At 40.6% G+C, this 21520-nt stretch overlaps 1 protein-coding gene across 9 annotated transcripts in view; it reads left to right on the top strand.

The window, feature by feature from the left end:
* Positions 1-21520, top strand: part of LOC110150681 (nucleoporin SEH1) — a 97560-nt gene that overhangs the window by 17516 nt on the left and 58524 nt on the right. For 6 of the 9 annotated variants that reach the window (XM_070464534.1, XM_070464532.1, XM_070464533.1 and 3 more), the window contains 9 exons: positions 251-411; positions 1624-1771; positions 8441-8611; positions 13151-13318; positions 14413-14538; positions 16581-16756; positions 18598-18647; positions 19457-19577; positions 21023-21171. In XM_070464534.1, coding sequence (XP_070320635.1) covers positions 251-411; positions 1624-1771; positions 8441-8611; positions 13151-13318; positions 14413-14538; positions 16581-16756; positions 18598-18647; positions 19457-19577; positions 21023-21171 — 1270 coding nt within the window. Of the gene's footprint in view, positions 1-250; positions 412-1623; positions 1772-4360; positions 5157-8080; positions 8165-8440; positions 8612-13150; positions 13319-14412; positions 14539-16580; positions 16757-18597; positions 18648-19456; positions 19578-21022; positions 21172-21520 lie in introns of those variants that run through there. The other 3 variants (XM_020913721.2, XM_020913725.2, XM_020913729.2) reach the window with 3 other exon arrangements.

Below are 21520 nucleotides of genomic sequence, written 5' to 3'. Positions count from 1 at the left end.
TATTTCGTGGGGAATAAAATCCTCTTTAGTCTCTGAGTATCTTTTATGTGGTAGGATCATGCCAGGTACTGGGGAATCAAATGAAAGTGACTTGGCCCAACTCTCAGTAAGCTGTTAACAGAGGTTGGGGGTGGATTTGGATATGACCTTCTGGTGGCATGTATGTGAGACCATTGTTATTATTTAGAACGAGAGTGTATGAGTGTGGCCATACTCAGAATTCCTTAAGAATTTTTTTTTTTTTAATTAGCAGGAAAGAACTTACTTCCTCTGGTGGGCCAACAAAATTTGAAATCCATATTGTGGCTCAGTTTGATAATCATAATTCTCAGGTCTGGCGAGTGAGTTGGAATATAACAGGAACAGTGCTGGCATCTTCAGGAGACGATGGCTGTGTGAGGTTGTGGAAAGGTAATATTTCAGTGGAAGAATTGGTGCTGTATGTTGCTACTTTAGAATTTTCCCTTAGAAATGTAAACTCTGAAATATTTTGAAAAAAATGTCTATGGTTACTTTTAAATTAATGTCTCATATTGTTTTGAATCTATCATTTTACCTAGTTCATAGCAGTGATTGGCTAATTAAATTACATTTCCATGTGGAATAAAGTAGAACTAATTGTGACAGAATATACACTACCTCCAAAGATACCATTTGCTATGGGTGTAACTTGTATGAGTTCTCTACAGACTCAGGATACAGTCACCTCTTGATTCAACAACTGCTTTAGCCAACTAGCCCTTAGAAGAAAATCTAGGGTCTTCCTTACTTCTCTACAGCTCCCAAAAGTTAGAGAATCTTGAGGCCACTGATTCTAAAAGTTCTACGAATGCCAAGCAGAGGGTGGTGTGGACGTTTGACACTGACTGTGGGTGTTGTGGTCTGCTCTTCTCCATGGATGTTTATCCACTGGGCAGGGGTGCCATGGTCTGTGCGCCACTCTAGTTGGCCCCATCCCTTTCTAAGGATGGGATTACAGCCCAGTTCACTCCCCCTGAGAAGTGGCTGTTCCCAAAATGCGGTGTGACTGAGTCTCCTGGGGTCAGCGTTTGGCTGTGGTAGAACCGGGCCTCGGGCTCTGCTGCCCTGTCCCTCTGGGCGTCAGTCAGGACAGCCCCGCCCCACCCCGCAGCCTCCCTACTTGGATTTCCTGGGCTCCGTGTCTTCAGTCACCAGGGTTGCGTCCAAACCATTAGGCCAAGCTGGATAAGCCATGCAGACCCCAGAGGTTCTGTTACCTACATCCACTGGGACATTAGCTACCCACATGACATATGCCTGCTTAAGGGAGAATGTGACTCTGTTACCCACACATCATACTTGAAATTCATTGTAATGAAGACAATTTATTTTGATATTAATGTGATAATGTGGTAGCTTACATCTGTCAATATGTATCTTTTAAGGAGTGGTGAAAGTTTTGTTTTTTAAATTAGTAATTCTTTAAAACTTAAAAAAAACAATTGCTAAAATTGAGATATATGTGTTTCATTTAAAAAATGTCTCTGCTGTTAATCCTAAGAGATGCATAGCCTGTAGGTCTCTCTTATTTCTTTAATTGTAGATTTGTGCACTGGAACATAGTTGTTAGTCATGTTGATGTGTTGACCACTTTCCTTCCAGCTAACTATATGGACAACTGGAAGTGTACTGGCATTCTGAAAGGTAATGGGAGCCCTGTCAATGGGAGTTCTCAGCAGGGAAACTCAAATCCGTCCATAGGTTCAAATATCCCAAGTCTTCAGAATTCACTAAATGGATCTTCTGGCAGGTAGGCTGTTTTGTGAGAAAACTAGCAATTATCTTCTTTTTAAATCATTCAGGTAGCTGTACTGAAGGTGTGTTATTTTGTGGGTGTTTAGATTGAATCAAGAAATTGGCACATAATTGTGAAACTAGAAGAGAAAGCACTTTAGTATCTCTGTATTTATTACTCGGTCATAATATTTACAGGTGGGTTATGATATTGTGATACTTAGTGGTCTACCAGAGATGTGTGTAACTGGGAAGTAGTGAGATGAAGAGGAAGCGTGGGACAGCGCTGGGGCTTGTAATCCAGAGGAGTCAGTGCCACTAGTGCTGGGTGGGTAGCCTTTGAGTCAGGTTAAACTGAAATTGTAAATAAAGCACATGAACTAAGGCTTTTGTAGAAGAGTGAGTTAAGTGTTTTTGGTGTGTGTGTTTAAAACTTTCATGGAGATTATAAGAGGAAATGGTGAATTGATTTTTTTTAGAATTTTTAGTATATTTTAGATTTGCAAAGCATGTTTGATGTCATTAGAGTCATCCTTTGTTTTCATGTTCAAATTTAAAATATGAATTTGTAAGGTAAAATTATTTTAATATGCCTTTGTGAATAATTTGGAATACTATTAAGGAAAATTTAAAGCACAGCCTTAACAAACTATACTGTAATGGTTCTTTTGTCAATTTAAGAGAATTGCATTTTAAATTTCCCATTTTTATATTGTTGTATTTTTATAAAGAAGTCCTGCTTTTTGATTTTTAAGTATTTGTATAAAAACAACTTCAGGTACCATAGGAGATAAAAGAATATAAAGATTATTTCATGAAGCAAAGGATACTAGTGTTTTGTTTTGTTTTGTTTTTTTTAATCTAGTGTTTGGTTGCTGCCTGTACTGCAGTTTTCTTTTGTAAAGAGCTTTGAAGTTTTGATCTGTGTTCTTATTGTGTCAATAACCATGTGTGTTAGATCTGTGATGCATTTTCCCTTCTCCATTTGTATTATGTCCTTTAACAGAAAGCACAGCTGAGTACCAGCTAACTGGAGTAACTTTGCTGTTTTGCTGCTTGTTGCATGCACACAGGAATGGAAATCAAGCTCCTTTTCCCCTTCCCCAGCGCCGTTTGACCTCTCCCAAGATACACCAGCAGCCTGCTTACTACTAAACGCAATCCAAAAGGCCTTTAAAAATACAGTGTATATCATTTTTTTTGTACTAGCCAGTTTATTGACACTTATTTAAAATTTTTGAAATATAAATGGAGAGGCTTTTTGTTGAGACACTGTCACCAAAACAATTTTTTGAAATGTTTCTGAAACTCACGGGTTTTAAAATTAAAAGGTTGTTACCATCCTCAGTAGTTGGGAGGAGGGAAAATATCACTATTCCATCTGGAGAATGTATATAGACTTCTGTCTTTTATTTTCTAAAACAGTAGGCTAAAATGAATTTTTATAATTTCAATTTGAGGATTGAATAATTATTTTTCATAAAGATTGTTTTGAGTGCTAATTTGTTTACTTTTTGTAGAATTGGTTTATACATGATACTATTCAGTATAACTCTGTTATTTCTTTGAAATGTTTAAACTATTATTAGTGGAAAAGTGAGAGAAATAGTAGTGACAGTAACTTGACTGTACAGTTTGTAGCCAGACAACATTTGGTATTGCTTCATTTATAATTTGGTAGTAAAATGAAAACATTGTTGTAAGTTTTCAGTTTATATTCACTAAAGGTAAATATTTCTAATATGTGCTTGTATATTTTTATGGTGTGATTTCATGGCTTAAGGTTCCGTCAAGTCAAAATTTGGAAACATACTATAAGAAGCAGATAAAGCTTTGCTAAAATTGTGCGTGCATGTTAAACCTCCAGGTTCCATATCCCAGGATTTTCTTAATTTTGTTGGCTGCTTCATTTAGTTCATACCCTCTGATGACAGAGCTATAAATCTTTTTTTGAGAAAATGCTAAAGTATTACGGGTAAGTTATAAAACAGTAGGCTAACAGTAGGACATATTTTTGAGCCCTTTTATTTATCAACATTTTGTACTAATCAAAGGTTTTTGCAGAAAAACATCTAAGTGTATTCTAAGACTGTGTTTCTTGGAAAGTATGTTGCAGTAGCTGGCCATACTCTGTGAACATCTCTCTGAATTGGTTCCGAGTGTCATGTGTGCACTAAAACTGCTGTTGCTACAGGGGAAGTGTTGCTTAAAGAAAAGCTTACGTGATATGTAAATTTCAGGACAGCATCAGTATGTTTCTGAGAGATTAGAAAATGTTTTAAATTATAAAATTAATGTCTTCTTTTGTAACATTCATACTGAAGATTTTTTTTTAAACATTTTTAAGTTAAACAGATTCTATTTCTTTTTTCAAGTTTCTATACTTGCTTAAGCAAGTCTGATTTGAGTGAGGGTCTTGATTTTGCTGTTATGTTCTGTTAGTTTTGGCATGAATATACTAAAGCTTTTTTTTCTAGCATGTGTTTTCCCCTCTTTGGTTCTCTTTGTATTTACTACTTTTCTCTTTTTCTTCTGTTTTTTTTTTTTTTTTTCTCTGTTGTTTTTGTTTTGTTTTGGTGTTTTGTTCCTGTCTTCATTGTTTCAGGTATTTCTTTCCCCCTCTGGATTCCCCACGGGCTGGATCGAGATGGTCCAGTTATGCCCAGCTCCTTCCTCCTCCTCCTCCTCCTCCTCTGGTAGAGCACTCTTGCGATGCTGACACTGCCAGTCTCCAGTATCCTCACCCTCGCAGACGATCTCTCTCTCGGCCTCTTAATCCCTTACCTGAGAATGAAGGGGTTTAAAAAACACTGATTTAACACTTAAAGGCCTTATTCAAGTGCTTGTAAATGCTTTCATTCCTGGCTTTTTGTTTTTCTTTCAGAAGATTTTTCTAATTTAGGGTGTGTCTTGCATGTATTACAACCAGAACATGGTGTTTGGAACCTAAATGTGTTCGTGCTTTTGCATCAAAGGAATATTTGTTTCATTGGTTGATAACCTTTGATGAAATAATGAGACATGTACACACAACATTAACTGTGAGTTACACACAAATGGTTGACTTCAAAGTGCCTGTTCTGTACATTTTATTTTGAACTGTTATGGTGTTAAGTTTCTTATGGTTTGTCATACTGGTTAATGTGAAAGCATATCATTATAAAGTTCACCTTGCCTTTGAGACATATTAAGAACTGTTTTTGATTTTTCAGGCTAATGTTGCAACTGACTAGTTTGTAAAATAAATCATTCCTGTGTATAAAGCAGCAAAACATAATAAAGACTGGTCTTTTTTTTCTTTTAAAGAAAACTGCCTTTCTCTACTTGGAATTACTGTTTAAAGCTTTTGTAATTATTCTCCAAGTAGATTATTTAATAAAATATATTTTTGAAGATATGAATCTGTTGCCTTATAAAAACAATGTATTCTATTTGATGGTTTGTAAATCTTATATCTCCTAAAATATCACATTGCTAAAGGAAAATCCAAACAATCAGAAACTGAGGGATGATCATGGCATTAATTTAGAAGGTAGAAAGTTAGTGTGTAGACTAACAACTAGATCCAGCAGATGTCTACTTAGATTATTTGAACAGCATTTCATGTGCCTGTCATCTAATCACACATTGATGGTAGAGCTGTTACAAATGTATAACTTAAAATCTAATTTTCAAAGACACTTTCCTATCAGTAGACACTCTCCTCTCAAACCCCTAGAGCTTCTTGACATGCAAGGATAAATAAGGTTCATTATGCTTTAATTTAAGGTGAGGTCCTTCTTTTAAAGGACTTACTTTAGACTAATCGACTTATTTCAAAGCAAGAGGTCTCACTTTAAGTCTGGATCTAACTCAGAATTAAGAATTCAAGTTAAAAAAAAGAATTCAAGTTAGATTTCAATCATTTTAGAGGTACCTGGGATGAAAAGTTAAAGTGTTAGTCGCTCAGTCATGTCCAACTCTTTGCGACCCATGGATTGGGCATCCCAGGCTCCTCTATCCAAGTGATTCTCCAGGCATGGATGCTGGAGTGGGTTGCCATTCCCTTCTCCAGGGGATCTTCCTGACCCAGGGATTGAACCCAGGTTTCCTGCATTGAAGGTGGATTCTTTACCATCTGAGCCACCAGGGAAGCAGTCTGGGGTAATTTAGTGAATATTGGGCATCTTCTGCGTGCAAGACACTGTGTGTGATAACACTTTGGGATATGTAAAAAAGGTACTCTGTATACATTCATTCTAGTGGGAGAAAGCATTTACAGAATTTACAAAGAATAATAAAGATTTAGCTTCATAGTAAAGGTTGAATGGTACAGGAGACATTAAAGAAAGGGATTTATGTGAGTCAGCAGGATTTGGAAGGGATGTGAAATTTCCACAGGTTGGAATACTTAAAGTGGAGGAGGGCGGAGTCCAGGGTGATGGCCCAAATAGAAGAGGCGAGAGGATTAAGTGTTAATCCACTGAAAGAATAAGATGCGTTTGGGGAGCTAGTGGGAGATGAATCTGCACACATACCTTGTGTTCACACTGTAGAAGGTGCTGGATCTTGGTGTTGAGGTGTTAGCACTCAGAGCAGTTGGTAAAGAGTGTGTGAGACATCCATCTTTCCTAACTGAATCCCTGCCATGGGGCCGCTTCAAGCTCTACCTGGAATTACAGCTTTGAAATTCACTGGGGGGGTCTACTCTTTTCAGTTGGTCAGATAACAGCTAATGTTGCTTGAGTGCTTTCCATGTGCCAGTGCTCTTCTGGATGCAAGTTAAGTGACTTCATCCTCACAGCAGTCCTCTGAGGCAAGTGCTCTGATGATCCCCATTTTACAGATGAGGCCACGGGCAGGCTGCACAGCTAGGAAGTGAGAGCACTGAGATTTAGTCAGTTTGGCATCAGAGTCTAGGCTCTTTTCCTGTACATACTTTTGAGTATAGCTCTTTGTTATGGTCAGGTTGCTCGATGGCATGGGGGAGAGCTCTGGTCACTTGATCTTTATGATGGAAGGACAGCGAGTTGGGTCCAAGGGATTCAGGGTAGGTGACAGTCTTGTCACATGGACACAGTCCAGTAGCTCACTAGTGTGTGGTGTAGACAAAGGGTTGCTTTTTACTCTCAGGTAGCATCTTTTCAGCTCTTAGAGCTAAGTCTTTGGTTTATTTTTCCAAGATTGAGAAACTCTTGAGATTTTTCTCCATTTAAACTTTATTCATTAAGTGTGGACACAGGTAGAATTAGGGGTAGTTGAATGCCAAGGATAGAAGGTTTCAAGGAGAGATGGCAAGAGAACTGTGGAGACATCACTGAATTTGACAGGCCAGTCCTGATAAACAAGTGTGCAAGTAGTGTTCAGGGCCAAGCTAGAAAACATGGAATGAGTGACAATAAGGTGTACAAGGAGGCAATTAAGTGTAGGAGAGACAGTGGTCTTTGTGTGATAAACAGAATCAAGGAAGGGTGGGTGTTTTATTCTCTGCATAGAGAGATACAGCGTTTCCAAAGATAGAGACAAAAAAAGTGAAAAGGGCATCCATAGAGGATCACTGGACAGTACTTTAGAGGAGGTAGAAGATCAAGTTGTAAGCGGGTCTTTTCCCCACCAGGCTAAAATTAGGAGTAGAGGCTGTTAAAGTCCCAAGTGTGCCGTGCCTCTCAGCATTCAACAACCGTTAAATGGATGAAGTTGAGTTAAATTTGTTAAGAGGAACTGTATGCAATAAATTCTAGGATAAAGGAAAGTGAAAGGAGTGGTTTCTGTAAAATAGCAGGGCCTTATGCTGAGCAGGCTTTGGTGATGGGATTCGTGACCTAAGCAGAACGGAGACGGAGGAAGGTAATTAGGGACCGACCGTCTCATCTCGTCCCTCTCCACCCGGGACAAACCTTTAACTGCGCCACACAGACGACTCGGTGTAGGGCGCGCTCAATTTACGGCTTAGAAGAGGAGCGCTCTAGGTGTAAACCGTGCGGCAGGTGATCACACACGTCAGTGTCTGCTCCCGTACGGACAATGCCAACACTTCCGACCCGAATTCGTGGTGTGTCAGTTGTCCTGTCCACCCGAAGCAGGTCTCTGCACACAGTGCCGGAGCTCTGGCTGCAGGTAAGGCAGGCGCCGCGCCTCTCGGCTGGGCGCGGCTTCCCGCTTCAAATCCGGACGCTTGCCCTCACCGAATCAGCGGGCTCGCCCCTTCGCTACACCCAATCCAAAGCCGGCTCGGAGTCCCCGCCCCTCGGCCCGTGCCGCGAACCGACGTAAATCCGAAGGGCGCGCGGTACGACCGGCAGCCGTGAGGGGACGCGCGCACGCGCGCTGTCGGAACCACCCCCCCCCCCCCCCCCCCCCACCGACTCCTGACCCATTCCTCAGTGGATCTTCAGCCGCCTGGGCTGCAGCGGCTGGCGTCGCGTGCTTGGTGAGGGGTAGTTGGGTAGGGGAGGGAGACTCGGGCTGCCGTAAGAGCGGGGCCTCCGAAAGGAGGTTATCTTGTTCGGGGCCTGGTTCCGCCCCCCTCTCCCCACACGACGGCTCCGGCTCACTGGCCGGGCCAGGAGCGAGTGACGCGCGCTGCGGTCCGGCCGGTGCGGCCGTGTCCCCGTGGCTCCCGGCTTCGTGCGAGTCGTTTCACGGAAAAACGGGAAAGGAGACAAGTGTTTGAGGTCGCTCCACTTTTGTTTTCTCCCGACGGCAGACTTTGTTCCCTGAAGCATGAGGTCCCTTTCGAGGCAGTCGCCTGGAGGACAGCTGTTTTCATGACTGTGTTTTCACTTGCTGTTACCATTTTGAAGTCACTCTACTGGAGCTTTTCCTGCTCCAAGATCAACTTTTTCTCCGGACTTCAGTTTTTAGGGCAGACTTTACGGTAAGCTTTGAAAACTACTATGCTAGAATGCCTACCTAATGATAAAGAGTATCTTAGAACTTTGGGGAAGTTTGAGTGCTTTTCCCCCACAGCTAATATTTTTTTGCTCGTAGATTTCTGGTCCACAGCTGCAGCCCATGATATTTTATGTATCTAGGTCTGAAAGCAATTAAGTATTAGTAAACTCGAGCAAGAAGTTTTGAAGTTATTGCTTTAGGGAAGTACCCAGAGAAATCTCAGAGGTGGCTAATTAGTTCAAATGTAGTGAAAGGAAAGACAACATCCTACTGTTTTGGTTTAAGGTGAGGCAGGGGGTTTGGTAATGTAGTACAGATGGAAATTAGGATATCTTCTCTTCTAGGAAAGCTTTAGGATGGCTTAGAATAAGTGGAATCCTGTTCTGGAAAAGAGATTGGGCATTAGATTATATCTGGAGGAATCTTCCCCTGGATGGTGTTTCTCTTGCACTGGCAGCAAAGCTCTTCTTCTACACTTAACACTGTATCATATTGGAGTGGATTGTCAGCTTCCTGAGGGCATCCACCTTTTTACTGTTGCTTTGCTTCATGCAGCCAAACAGAGTTGTCTTTCACAGTTTCTGTTTGCTAATGATTGTTACATGAATGACCTTTGCTTAATATCTCAATTTTCTTGGATTTGTTTCCTTCTAAGCTGAGATCACTTTTAAAGAGTTAATGTATATATTGATGTGTTATATATGTTTGTAAATGTGTAACTTAGTAGCTACAAGACTAGAAGTGAGGAGCCTACCTGGACAACTTGGTCAGGATTTTAAAGTGTGATGGATGGATAGGCAAGGCTTCTGCTCTTAGGAGAAATCTTTTTAGTGGAAGACAAATACAAAAAGGCAGTCATCAGTCTAGCAGAAAGTAAAATGACTGTGATGGACCATGGGGCTAGGTTTCACTTAATAATAAGGGATCGCCTCTTTTAGAAAGTGACATTTGAATTGAGGTGAATGTTGGGAAGGAGCTAGCTGTGCAGACATCTTGAGGAATATTCTAGGCCCCAGGGCAGGGATGGGCTTAGGTGTTACAGAACAGGTGCAGGAGGCTGGGACATGTGGAAGATGAGGTGGCTCATTGATGTTTTCAGGAAGGATATTGTACCTGGCTTATGTTTGATGGTCCCTTTGATTGCCGTGCAGAGGTTAATTGTAGGGTGGTGAGAACTGAAGCGTTGAGACTGGTCAGGAGGCCTTTCTGTTGGGGTAGAGTGGTCATAGCAGAGTCAGAAAGATGAAGAGTGATTCTGGGTTTGTTTTAGACAAGCCCTGTGTTTTCCTCAGAAATAAGGTTCACAAATGTGTTTTGATTGGCTGTGGTGTTTTCACTGCATTTAAATTGGTTCAAGTGGAGTCTAGTTTCTAGCTGATCTCAGTTCTTAGAGGCCTCTTGTTTGACAGTGTGTGTTGTTGAAGGCATTTGAGTTTGACATTCATGTGTGTAAGGTGTGCACTGCCTTATGTAGCTGAGGTCAGGGTCCTGGGTGTCCCTAACACAGAAGGGGAGGCTGTCAGATGAGATGCTTGGCTGGGGGCGGGGGGCTAAAGTGCAGAGGAAGGATGGGACAGGTTTTCCACTTCCTGCATCCTAATGTAGGAAAGTTTGAACGTCTTTGTAGGAATCAAGAAGAGGAATTAGACCTGTCAAAAAGAGGAAAACACTGAGGCGTGATCTGAGAGGTGGTGAGTGCTTATGAGATAGGTAGTGATGAATGTGCTTGTATTAACTCAGTTTGAAAGTCTTCCTTTCTTCAGCAAATTTATTGAGGGTCTACCTTGTAGGGCACTGTTTTAGATAGGAATTCACTGTGACACAGGCCCAGTCTCTGCCCTCATGGAGCTCACATTCTGATGTGGGAGAGGGTAGTTAAGCGGGTGAATTGTAAAGAGAAAAGTAAGCAGTGCCAGGAAACAGACATGCCATGCCTGACTGTACTGGCTGCTGGGGACATGGACCTTTACATAAAGACCTGAAAGAAGAGAAGAGCAGGAGCCTTCGTGGCGGCGGTGAAGCAAGGATGACTGGGATGGAGGTCACAGATCACTCAGTCCCCTGTTGCCAGCATGACTGACTTTCTTAGATGGGAAGCTGAGGAGGGTCTGACTAAGCTGTGACAGTGTTTGGCTTTTTTGGATGACTTGTGTGTGTGGAGCTTTAGTCTGGGAAGGAAGATAGAGGCGTGGAGACAAAAGGCTGTTGCAGAGAGGATCTTGGAGAGTGTGTGAGTTGACCATGACAGTGGCAGTGGGAGTCTTGGGCAGTGGCAGGTTCTGGTTAGCCACTGGGGTTTGCTTGAGGGATTGCACGTAGGGTGTGTGTGTGGTAGTGGGAACCCTGAAGGTTTGGTCTTAGCAATGGGAGAACGGAGTTGTCGTTTTCTCTTTGGGAAAGATTGAAGAGCGGGGTTGAAGATTGAAGATGTCTTGAGGGGTTGCCATGAAGTGGAGTCAAGGTTGAGGTTTCAGGTGTCTGTTAGATATCCATGTGAAAATGTCAGGTAGGTAGTTGAACATCTGAGGCTCAGGGGAGGGGCCCAGGCTGGGATATAAAACTTCCAAAGTGGGGGCAGTCATCTAGTGAGGCTGGATAGATGGGGGTACCTGGACCCAGCCCTGGAGCCTTGCTGTGTGCAGGTCCAGGAGAGGAGGAGGGCCCCGGCAAGGAGGAGAAGCAGCCTCTGGTGAATCTGGGGGTCAGACAGAGGTACTTTGGAAGCCAGGTGAGAAAAGTATTTCTGTGAGGAAGGAACATGAATTTCATTCTGTCAGGTCCAAGACTAGGACTGAAACTTGACCGTGGGATTATGGAGTAGACAATACAGAGGTCAGTGGTGATATTGACAAGTGTTTGGTGAGGCCCTGGGATGAAAGCCAACTGGGAGTGGGCTCCAGTGAGGACTAGAGCCGGGTGGACAGCAGTGACTCCTGCTGGAGGTCTGAAAGGCAGAGGGAGCGTGGACAGAGGTGGCAGTAGCTCCGGGGGATAGCTGGACTGAGGTTGAGGAAGACTTCTTTGGGTGGGGGCACTGCACCAAGAGATGGGACAGTGTTGAGGAGGAGGGACTGGTGTTGGAGTAGGAGGGGTAGGCTTCTGCCTGGAGTGTGGATAACTTCATCTATGCTTAGGTAAGTTTAGTAGGTTTCTACTGATCTTAAGACTTTTCTTACTTTGTTGAGTTACTAGATTAGTCTGTAATACCTGAACTCACAGATGAATGATTTGTCACTGAACCTAGCACAGTCCTGCATTGTTGTCCATCTTACCAGTAGTGGCACTGCTTAGAATATCCCTCCAGGCTTTAAGCCCTCTTTCTTCCTCTCCTTTCAGCTGATGGGATTAGGCCAGACTTCATAATACACCATTTAATGCTTGTGGGACTTGCTCCATGGTTTTGCTTACCTGTTGCCTGAATACAGTGGAGCACCTCCTATGGTCACCATACATTTAGTGTTTTTTTTTTTTTTTTTTTCATGACTTTATTTTGTGTGTGTGTGTGTGATAAAGTTTTTTTAAAGTATAAAGGAGATATAGAAAGCTTCTGACATAGGCATCAGAAGGGGGCAAAAGAGTACCCTACACTTAGTGTTTAGGACAGTTTGGAATTAGTCCTGGGCATGAATCTTACTAATTGCACAACCTTGGATAAATTTAGCTAGTTTAGCCTCTGAGTTTGTTTTTTTTTCAGTAAATTGAGGATAAGTGAGTTAAGGTAGTGGGTAGGCAATAACTCTTAAATCTCTCCCACCACTGCTTATGTTTGTCTTCTTTATAAGCTCCTTTGTTTTCATACTTTGCCTATAAAAGTCCTTCTCATTCCTCAAAGTATAAGGCCAGTATCCTCTCATTTTGTCTTTCCTGATTTAATTATTTTCTTCACTGAATTTCACACAACCCTTACATGAGACGCACTCTGAAATATTTTTGAAATTAAGTGACATCTCCCAAGTACTGAGCTCGAGGTCCATGGAGCCCGTGGCCAGCGTGCGGTGAAGGTTCTCCATCAGTACAGAGTGTGCCAGGGTTCCCCAGACCTAGCCTTTGTGTGCCACTTTTACCATTTCTGTCTTGTCCATGTGCCAGATATACTTTATTTAACTTGAACATTTTTCTTTGAATGGACTCACTTTTTAAACCGTTTACTCATCCTTAATCTCTGAAATCAGAGGCTAGATTTTACTAGTTCTATTTTTTCTATTCCATGTTAGGATGTATATTCAACTGGTATACTTTTAAGTAATGTCCTGAAATCATCTGTATGTGCCATTGATGTCATGTCTTCTTTGATTCTTTGTTAGTAAATTCAAACTTCAAGAGTAATTAAGCTGTTGTATCTCATTGTTTTGTTAGTTGTTAGAAGATAGTTTGAGGTTTATATTCTCAGCTATAGTATCCCCTTAGTGCTGTTCCAAATAGAATTTTAGCAGTTTTCTAAGATTTATGAGACTTCTATTTTAGTCTTTTGAAAAAATTTTATAGTAATATTTGATATATAAGAATACTTTTATTGTTGCAGTGAGATGGAAGATTTTCGAGGTATAGCTGAGGAGTCATTTCCAAGCTTTTTAACCAGTTCATTACTCGGTAATAGTGGGATTTTGGAAAACGTCACTCTTTCTTCAAATCTTGGCCTGCCTGTTGCTGTTTCCACACTTGCTAGAAATAGATCCAACTCTGAAAACAGGTATGAATTGTTTTAACAGATGATTTTTTTATAGATCCTTAAAGCCTGTGATATATTGATTACTTCTGTGAAATTTCTCAGCCAAACTTGAGCTTTTGCATTATCTAAGGGAGATGACCATTTATGTAAAGTCAACACAGAAGATAAAGCCCTCTTTCCTATTCCTTCACCTTATCAGTGGTGGGTGGGTAGGTTTGGGATTGAGCACTGGTAGGATTTGACCTACCAGTGGTTTTTCTGTTCATGGTGTTTTGGCTTTGTATTAGTTCAGCCCCCTGGCAGCTGGTGATTTGAGCTGCATCCCCAAATGTGACGTGTGTAGTTCACCCATTTTGTGTAATGTGTGAAGTTTGCCTATGCTTAAAAATCTAACTTCTGGGTTTTCCTGGTGGCTCAGTGATAAAGAATCTGCCTGCCAATGCAGGAAATACAGGTTCAATCCCTGATCTAGGAAGATATGACATGCCACGGAGCAGCTAGGCCTGTGTACCACAACTGTTGAGCCTGTGCTCTAGAGAGCCTGAGAGCTGCAACTACTGAGCCCACACACTGCAGTTGCCGAAGCCTGCACGCCCTAGAGCCTGTGCTCCACAAGAGAAGCCACCTCAGTGAGAAGCCGGTGCACCACAACTAGAGTAGTCCCTGCTCGCTGCAACTAGAGGAAAGCCCCTGTAGCAGCAAAGACCCAGTACAACTAAAATAAATAAATTTTTCTTTTTTAAAAAGGCTTTGCATGCTACAGATAAATCTTTAATTAAAAAAAAAAAACTCTAACCTTTTTCCCATCCTCTGCCCAACCTAAACATTCTGTATGGAGCATCACCTTTATATTTGGAATGGAGGGGTTGGATTAACTCTCTAAAAACTTTTAGCTTTATGATTTCCACGACTTTCTTGTTGAAAATATACGTTCTGCTGCTGCTGCTACACAGTTTTTCAGTGCTTTGCAGGTACAGTGATGGTTTTCAACACTGTGGGCCCTATCTGTTTTTACCCCTGGCCGTTGATTTTATGGTCATATAGTCCTATGTCATGTGAATTTTAAATATGTATAATTTAATTATTAATAATTGCAACAAAATTTTCATGTGTAGGTATTCTGATGTGCAGACCTCTTACTTAGTGGAAGGGAAGTTTTCAGTTCCATCGGAGACATCGCCCAGTAGCCAAAGTGAAGATGAGCCGAGAGAGAGGTTACGGCTTGTCTTCTCCAATGATGAGTGAGTTCTTACTTCATCTTGCTTTCACTGTGTTTAAGAGCGAGTCTCACTCAGTCTGATGGAAGATGAACATTGATTGTGTCTCTGATCAATTCTAAGAACCTTTAGCCATTTTCTTTATATGATATTAATAACATTTTTAGTGTTTCAAAATTTTTTTCTAAGAGTAATACATGCTCATTGGGGAAAAAATCATAAAGTATAGGCAGGTGTAAGGAAGACAGCAAAGATCTGTCAACCTACTAATTAGAAAATAGATGTTGATTATCTTTTTATTTAATCTGGACAATTTTCTATGCACATATACATGTACATGGGGCTTCCCTGGTGGCTCAGTGACAAAGAATCCACCTGCAGTGCAGGAGCTGCAGGAGATGGGTTCGATACCTGGGTTGGGAAGATCCCTTGGAGGAGGGCATGGCAACCCACTCCAGTATTCTTGCCTGGAGAATCCCCCTGGACAGAGGAGCCTGGTGGGTTATAGTCCATAGTGTCACAGAGAGTTGGACACAACTGAAATGACTTGGCACGCATGCACAAATACTTTATAAAAATTGTGAACTCTGTATATTCATTCTAGATTTGCTTTGAATCAAAAGATTTCATTTTTATGGCCGAGTACTATACACAACTACATTTTCTTTATCCATTTATCTGTCAATGGACACTTAGTTTGCTTCCATATCTTGGCTATTGTAAATAGCGCTGTAGTGAACATAGGGGTGCATGTATCTTTTCCAGTTAGTGTTTTTATTTTCTTTGCATAAATACTGAAGAGTGGAATTTCTGGATCATATAGTAATTCTATTTTTGATTTTTTTAAATCGATTAATTTAAATTGAAGGATAATTACTTTACAATATTGTGATAGTTTTTTGCCATACATCAACATGAATCAGCCATAGGTATAACATGTGTTCCCCACCCATCCTAAACACCTTCCCACCTACCTCCCCTCGCTGGGTTGTCCAGGAGCACTGGCTTTGGGTGCCTGGCTTCATGCATTGAACTTGTACTGGTCATCTGTTTGAGGAGCCATCATGCTGTTCTCCACAGTGGCTGTACCAGTTTACAGTCCCACAGCAGTGTAGGAGGGTTCCCTTTTCTCCACATTCTCTTCACTTGCTGTTTGTTGTCTTTTTTGAGGCTAGCCATTCTGACAGGTATAAGGGCCATACCACTTTGTGGTTTTGAGTTGCATTTCCCTGGTGATGATCAGTGTTGAGTATCTTTCGTGTACCTGTTGGCCATCTGTATGTCTTTGGGAAAATGTCTATTCAGGTCTTCTGCCCATTTTTTAATCAGGTTGTTTTTTGATTCAGCTATCTACTGCAGCTGTAATAAAAAGGTGGAGAAACTAGGAGAGAGGGTTAGAACTTGGAATTGATGAAAAAACTATTTTATTTTTATTCATCATGGCCTGACAAAAGCCTGGCCCTGGGTATCCATTTGTCACATGATGAATTTGTTACATTAGCAACTTTTTCCTGAACTTCCATTCCTCCCCCTCCTTTTGCTGGTGAAATGGCCTGGGGAATGGTGACAGAACCAGGAGCTTTTGTAGTAGGTTGGGTGGAAAATTGCCTTTAAGGAAGAACCTTTTCATCCGTATATGAAACAGGAGAGGCAGAAGGAAGACAGGGATAAGAACAGTGGCAGGGACTGAAGTATGACTTAAAAGCATTTGTAATTCAGAGAAGTAACTATTTGGCAAATATCCCAATATCCTTTAAGTCTGTCTTGTTTTTTAAAACCTGAGCTTTCCTCTAGATATGATAGATTCACAAATCTGGGAAAGAAGAAAAAGACAACAACCTCACTTTATCACTTGAGAGGCAGAGTAACAATGTATTTGGTTTTGGTAGATGTACATTGCTGGACCAAAATGATGGTAAAATCCCCCGGACATGCCTGGGCCCAGAAATTTTTCTTTCCACTGTGTTTACTTTTTCTTTTTGCGAAATAAATGATTAATGGGTATTTTACAGATACATGCAAGGTAACTAATATTTTCGTTATTATCCTATTCCCTAATTTAAAAGTTCTGTTGCTAAGAAAAAGAACCAGACAGAAAGTCAGTGTTTGTCGGATGCTATCCTCAGAGAGTCCACTTTTCCCAGCGATGGAGCAGGAGCAGAAGGGGAGCAGACCAGAACTGCAGAGCCCTTCCAGAGCCAGGGTCCTTCCGACAGAGCCTCACCCCTGGGGCAAGAGCAAGGTATGCCACTGGGAGAAATTATTTCTTAATGTGTGTGTTTTAATTTCCTTTTTAAAAATATATTTTTTAATTGAAATGTAGTTGATGTGTAGTTACATAAGTTACAGGTGTACAGTATAGTGATCCACGATTTTTAAAGGTTATACTCTATTTATCAGTTATTATAAAATGTTGGCTATATTCCCCATGTTGTACAGCATGCTTTTGTAGCTTATTTTAGACCTACTAATTTGTTCCTCTTAATCCCCTGCTCCTATAATGTCCCTCTCGCTTCTCTCTCCCTACTGGTAACCACTAGTTTGTTCTCTATATCTGTGAGTCTGCTTCTTTTTTGTTATATTCACTGGTTTATTGTATTTTTTTAGATTCCACATACAGGTGATATCACACAGTTTTAATTTCCTTTCTTGTTTCTCTGAGTTTGGACCAGTATTTATCTTAAACTATGATACTATAAAAGTGCTTTGATTTGGCATGTACTTATTAATGTCATAATACTTTTGTAAGAGAAGATCTCTTAATCAGTCTCTTCATTGTCCTTTTTGATTAAGCTGAAGTCTCCTTTCTTGTGAAAACCACCTTACTCGTTGGGAAGTCAAATGTTGTGTCTGTGGAATAGTTTGACGGTTCCCCAAAACATGAAACGTAGCATCACCACACAACCCAGCAAGTCTAGTCCTAGACATGTACCCAAGAGAAGTGACAGTGTGAATCCACACAAAAATTCATATACGTGAGTGTCCATAACTTGACTAGTCACAGTAGCTAAAAAGCTACTGATGCAAATAATCATCAGCTAATATATGGATAAATAAGATGTAGTGTGTCCATTCAGTAAAGTATCATTCAGCCTTAAAACTGAGTGAAGTACTGGTATGTGCTATAATCGGAAGACCCTTGAAAGCATCTGGGTGAAAGAGGACAGACTCAGAAGGCCACATACTGCGAATCAATTTATCTGTTGGTACAGATAGGCAGATCCACTAGACAGAGAAGATTAGTGGTTGCTAGAGCCTGGGGGGCAGGGAGAAGGAGGAGTGCCTGTTAGTGGACATAGCATTTCTTTCTGATGTGATGAAAACATTGTGGAGTTAGAGTGATAATGGTTGCACAGCTTTGTATTAAAAACCATTGAATTGTATACTTTACAAGGATGATTTAAAGTTTATCAGTTAAAAAAAAGAAACACCTCCCCATGTAACTCTCTCACAGTTTGATAGAATAAAGTTTTGTCATACTTGCTTCATCTTTTCTGTTTTTTATTACCTTTTCCTCTGGTATTTAAGAATTCCAGACATCATTTTATTCCTATGTATACTAGTTTGCATCTCTAATAAAAGTATGAACATTTTCCTGGATAACCACAGTGCTATTATTGATGCATATGGTACCCTGGCCCATATTTTACTGATTATCTCGGTTGACTTGCTTGAATTGGGGTCGGAGGAAGGGTCCATTTTGTTTTGCTTCATTTGCTGTGGTGTCTTTAGGCCTGTCATCCTGGAGCTGTCCTGCTGTTTGCTCACTCATGGTGTCATTCTCCTTGATTCTGTCTTTCCCACATCCTCTGTAAAGCAGAAGTTAGCTTTAAAGATTTGGTCAGATTCCTATTCAGGTGTTTTTGGCATGTGTATAATTTTTTAAGCTTTTCTACCCTAACAGATTTTTAATTTAACTGCCAGTGATGGGCTTCTATACTATCATTTAAAAGTGCTCTATTCTATTTAATGGGAAAAATTGTTTAGTTTGTTAATTTGCTATTAATATTTTTGAGAGTTGTTAGGTATTTAGTTGATAAAAATACCTTGGTCTGTTAGTTTTTGTTTTTGTTTTCTTAATAGACTCACCTATTGATTTTTGTTCACAATCCTGGACGAATAAAGAGAATGAGGTAATTTTTTTATGTTACCAATTTCTATTGTTAGGAGAGTGAAAGTTCTTGTTTCACAAGTGTGAATGCTGAGTACCGTTAATATTAGGTAGAAGTCTTGTACCGTAATCAGGAAGTAGGGAATAGGGCAGGCCTGGGACTCCCTGAGTCTCCAGGGCTGTCTGCACTGCTACTCTGCCTGACTTCACGCCAGATCCTCTGGAGTACTGGCTCTATGGGGTGAGGGTTCCTTTTTGTTTGGTTTATTGCATTCTGAGTCCCCAGCACAGGCACTCTATTGTTGAATGGTAGGGAGGATGAATTTGTTTGTAGGCAACCTGAGTGTATACTTTTAACATTCATGACCAAAAAGAAGAGCGTCATCTTTCTTTCAGTGTAGAGTTAAAAAACTTAACAAAAAAAATCACAGTTTTAATGAGCTCACTTGGGTCCATCCTCTGCTCTGTAAATCACTGTACCAGGTGGTGGGTTGGGGTAAAACTTCATTCTGTGAGCCTCTGGACCTTACATTCACTTCTTTGTGTGCGTGCCTCTGGGCATCAGTGTGTGTATGTATACAAATACAGAGGTGTGACTGAATCATACCGCATGCCCCCCTGAACTGAAAAGAGACCGACTCCTTGGAGGACAGATGCTGAGCAGATAAACAGTTTGTGTCCAACAGTCTCATGTTTATAAATGTAAACACAGCACTTTAAAATCTTACAAAAAGGAAACGCAATTTTTATTTTACTTTCATAAGAATTTTTTTAACATTATTTCTGTAAAATTATTGAATTTTATTTCTCACTTTGTTTTGTTTCTTACAGATTGGTGTTCCTGATGTGGGAAAACATTTTGAAGAGAGGAATCCAAACAGTAACTTAAGCCTTACTAGTTTCCTAGAAAACGAGAAACTGATATCACTTGCCAGCTTGGAAGATTCTTCTGGTAGCGTCACAAAACTTGGCTCATCTTTTCCTCATCCTGAGCTTGTTGTTCCATGTGTTTCTATTGCCTCGTTGCCGTAGTGATTGTGCAGCTTTCTGTTTCTTTGCCTTCTTTATCACTTATCCACCAGCACTCAAATGGCCACTTCCGTTAAGCGATGGGAGTTTAAATTGTTTTTCTTTATAGCACTCCTGATAGGCTTAGTCTCATCTCTCTGTTGAGTATCATTACCGTATAAATGGATAAAGCACCATGCTAAGACACTGGGGTTCAATGAAATATTTTGCCCCTGTGCTCGGAAAGTCCTGCCAAGTGGGCAAAGAGATGCATGACTCCCCTCTGTGTGAAGTGTGTCTCAGTGGTACAAACTGTGGGTGTCACAGGAGGGTGACAAGTGAGTTCTGACTGAGGAAGGTGTCTGTGAGGCTTTAATGAAAGAGGTCATTTTTCCTCTTTGAGAAAGGAGGCCTCTGATAGGCCTTAACATAGACACTGGGATAAATGTACATTTAAGAAGAAAGAATGGCTTTAGCAGAGACCCTAAGGTGGGGGCATAGAGACAACATTTGGAGAGAGTAGCCAGTGCTTTTGTGTGGCAGGTTTATAGCACCTGTGGAAAGATAAACTTGGTAATAAACCCAGAAAGTAGGCAGAGACCAAATTATCCATGGCTTTGGAGGCCAGACTGGTGAGCCAAGTGGAATAAATTGAAACTGTAAAATCAAAACAGGTTTTGCTGCTAAAATTTTAAAAATATTTTTAGATTATGAAATTGTGGATGAGGAATTGTTGACCTGAATTTATATAGTTTCTTATTTTAATATGCTAGATTCTCAGAGGCAGTAGGAAAATTGCCCTCTTGAAAAGGCTCACAATACTGTTACAGATGGTTGACAGTTCTAGTTTCATCCTGCCCTTGCCAGGCTGTGTGTAGAACATTGAGAAGCACTGCCACTTGTTTTTATTTGTCTGTTTGTAGCTTTCTGGGTTTAGTGGAAGTTGAGTTTTTTATCATATCTATCAGTACTCAGCTTTGTTACATCTTTTTTTTTTTTCTTTATTCTTAAGACCATATACTGTTTGAGGTTTCATATTAGCATTAACCATTAATTCACTGGAATTTAGTTTTATTTCTCCTGTGGCAGGCGCATTTGTCCTTTGTTGATAGTTGCTCATTTGCCACACTGCTTTCTGAATAAACGGCGCTTTCCCATGGCCACACTTGCCCTATCCTAACTTCCGGTGTTTGGTGGTGGCTGCTTCTGTGTTGTCTTCTCCGTGAAGGTTAAGTATTTAGTTTGGTTAAATATTAGAACGCTTTTAGTGATTTATAGATGAAAACAATGGGTTTTTTTCATGTCAAATGTTTAGACAGAATCACATGGACTGTTGATGCAAATGATTTATCAACCTTATTGATTACTTTTCCTCCATTTTACTGATAGATGATGATATTGATGATGAAGAGTTTTATGATGATCATTTGGAGGCTTATTTTGAGCAACTGGCGATTCCAGGAATGATGTATGAAGACGTAGAAGGACAGGAACCTCCAGAAAATTATTTTAAGTTACCTATGAGTGATCCTAGTCAGGTATGTTCCAGTCTTTATGATTTTTCAGAAATTTGACATTAGAAAATTATTACTGGACTCATTAGAAAATTATTAACATAAAACTTTTGGTTTTCCTTGGGCTCTATTTTCCCAGATACAAACTGATGAGAAATACCCTTCCTGTTCTTTCCTGCTCCTTCTTACCTTTCTTTCACCTGCAGAAAAATTATAAGAGTGATGCACTGAACATCTGTATGCTCCTGTCCAGGTCAACTAGTTGTAAACATTTTTGCCATCTTTGTGTTTTCTTTGTCCTTCGAAAAAGTAGTTTTTTTACTGAGTCATTTGAAAGTAAGTTGCAGATATTTTACCCTAACACTTCAGTGTT

Source organism: Odocoileus virginianus, unplaced genomic scaffold (assembly GCF_023699985.2).
Source record: "Odocoileus virginianus isolate 20LAN1187 ecotype Illinois unplaced genomic scaffold, Ovbor_1.2 Unplaced_Contig_27, whole genome shotgun sequence".
Lineage (NCBI taxonomy): Eukaryota > Metazoa > Chordata > Mammalia > Artiodactyla > Cervidae > Odocoileus > Odocoileus virginianus.
The sequence above is the reverse complement of the archived record's forward strand: the minus strand, read 5'-3'. Positions and strand labels throughout refer to the sequence as shown.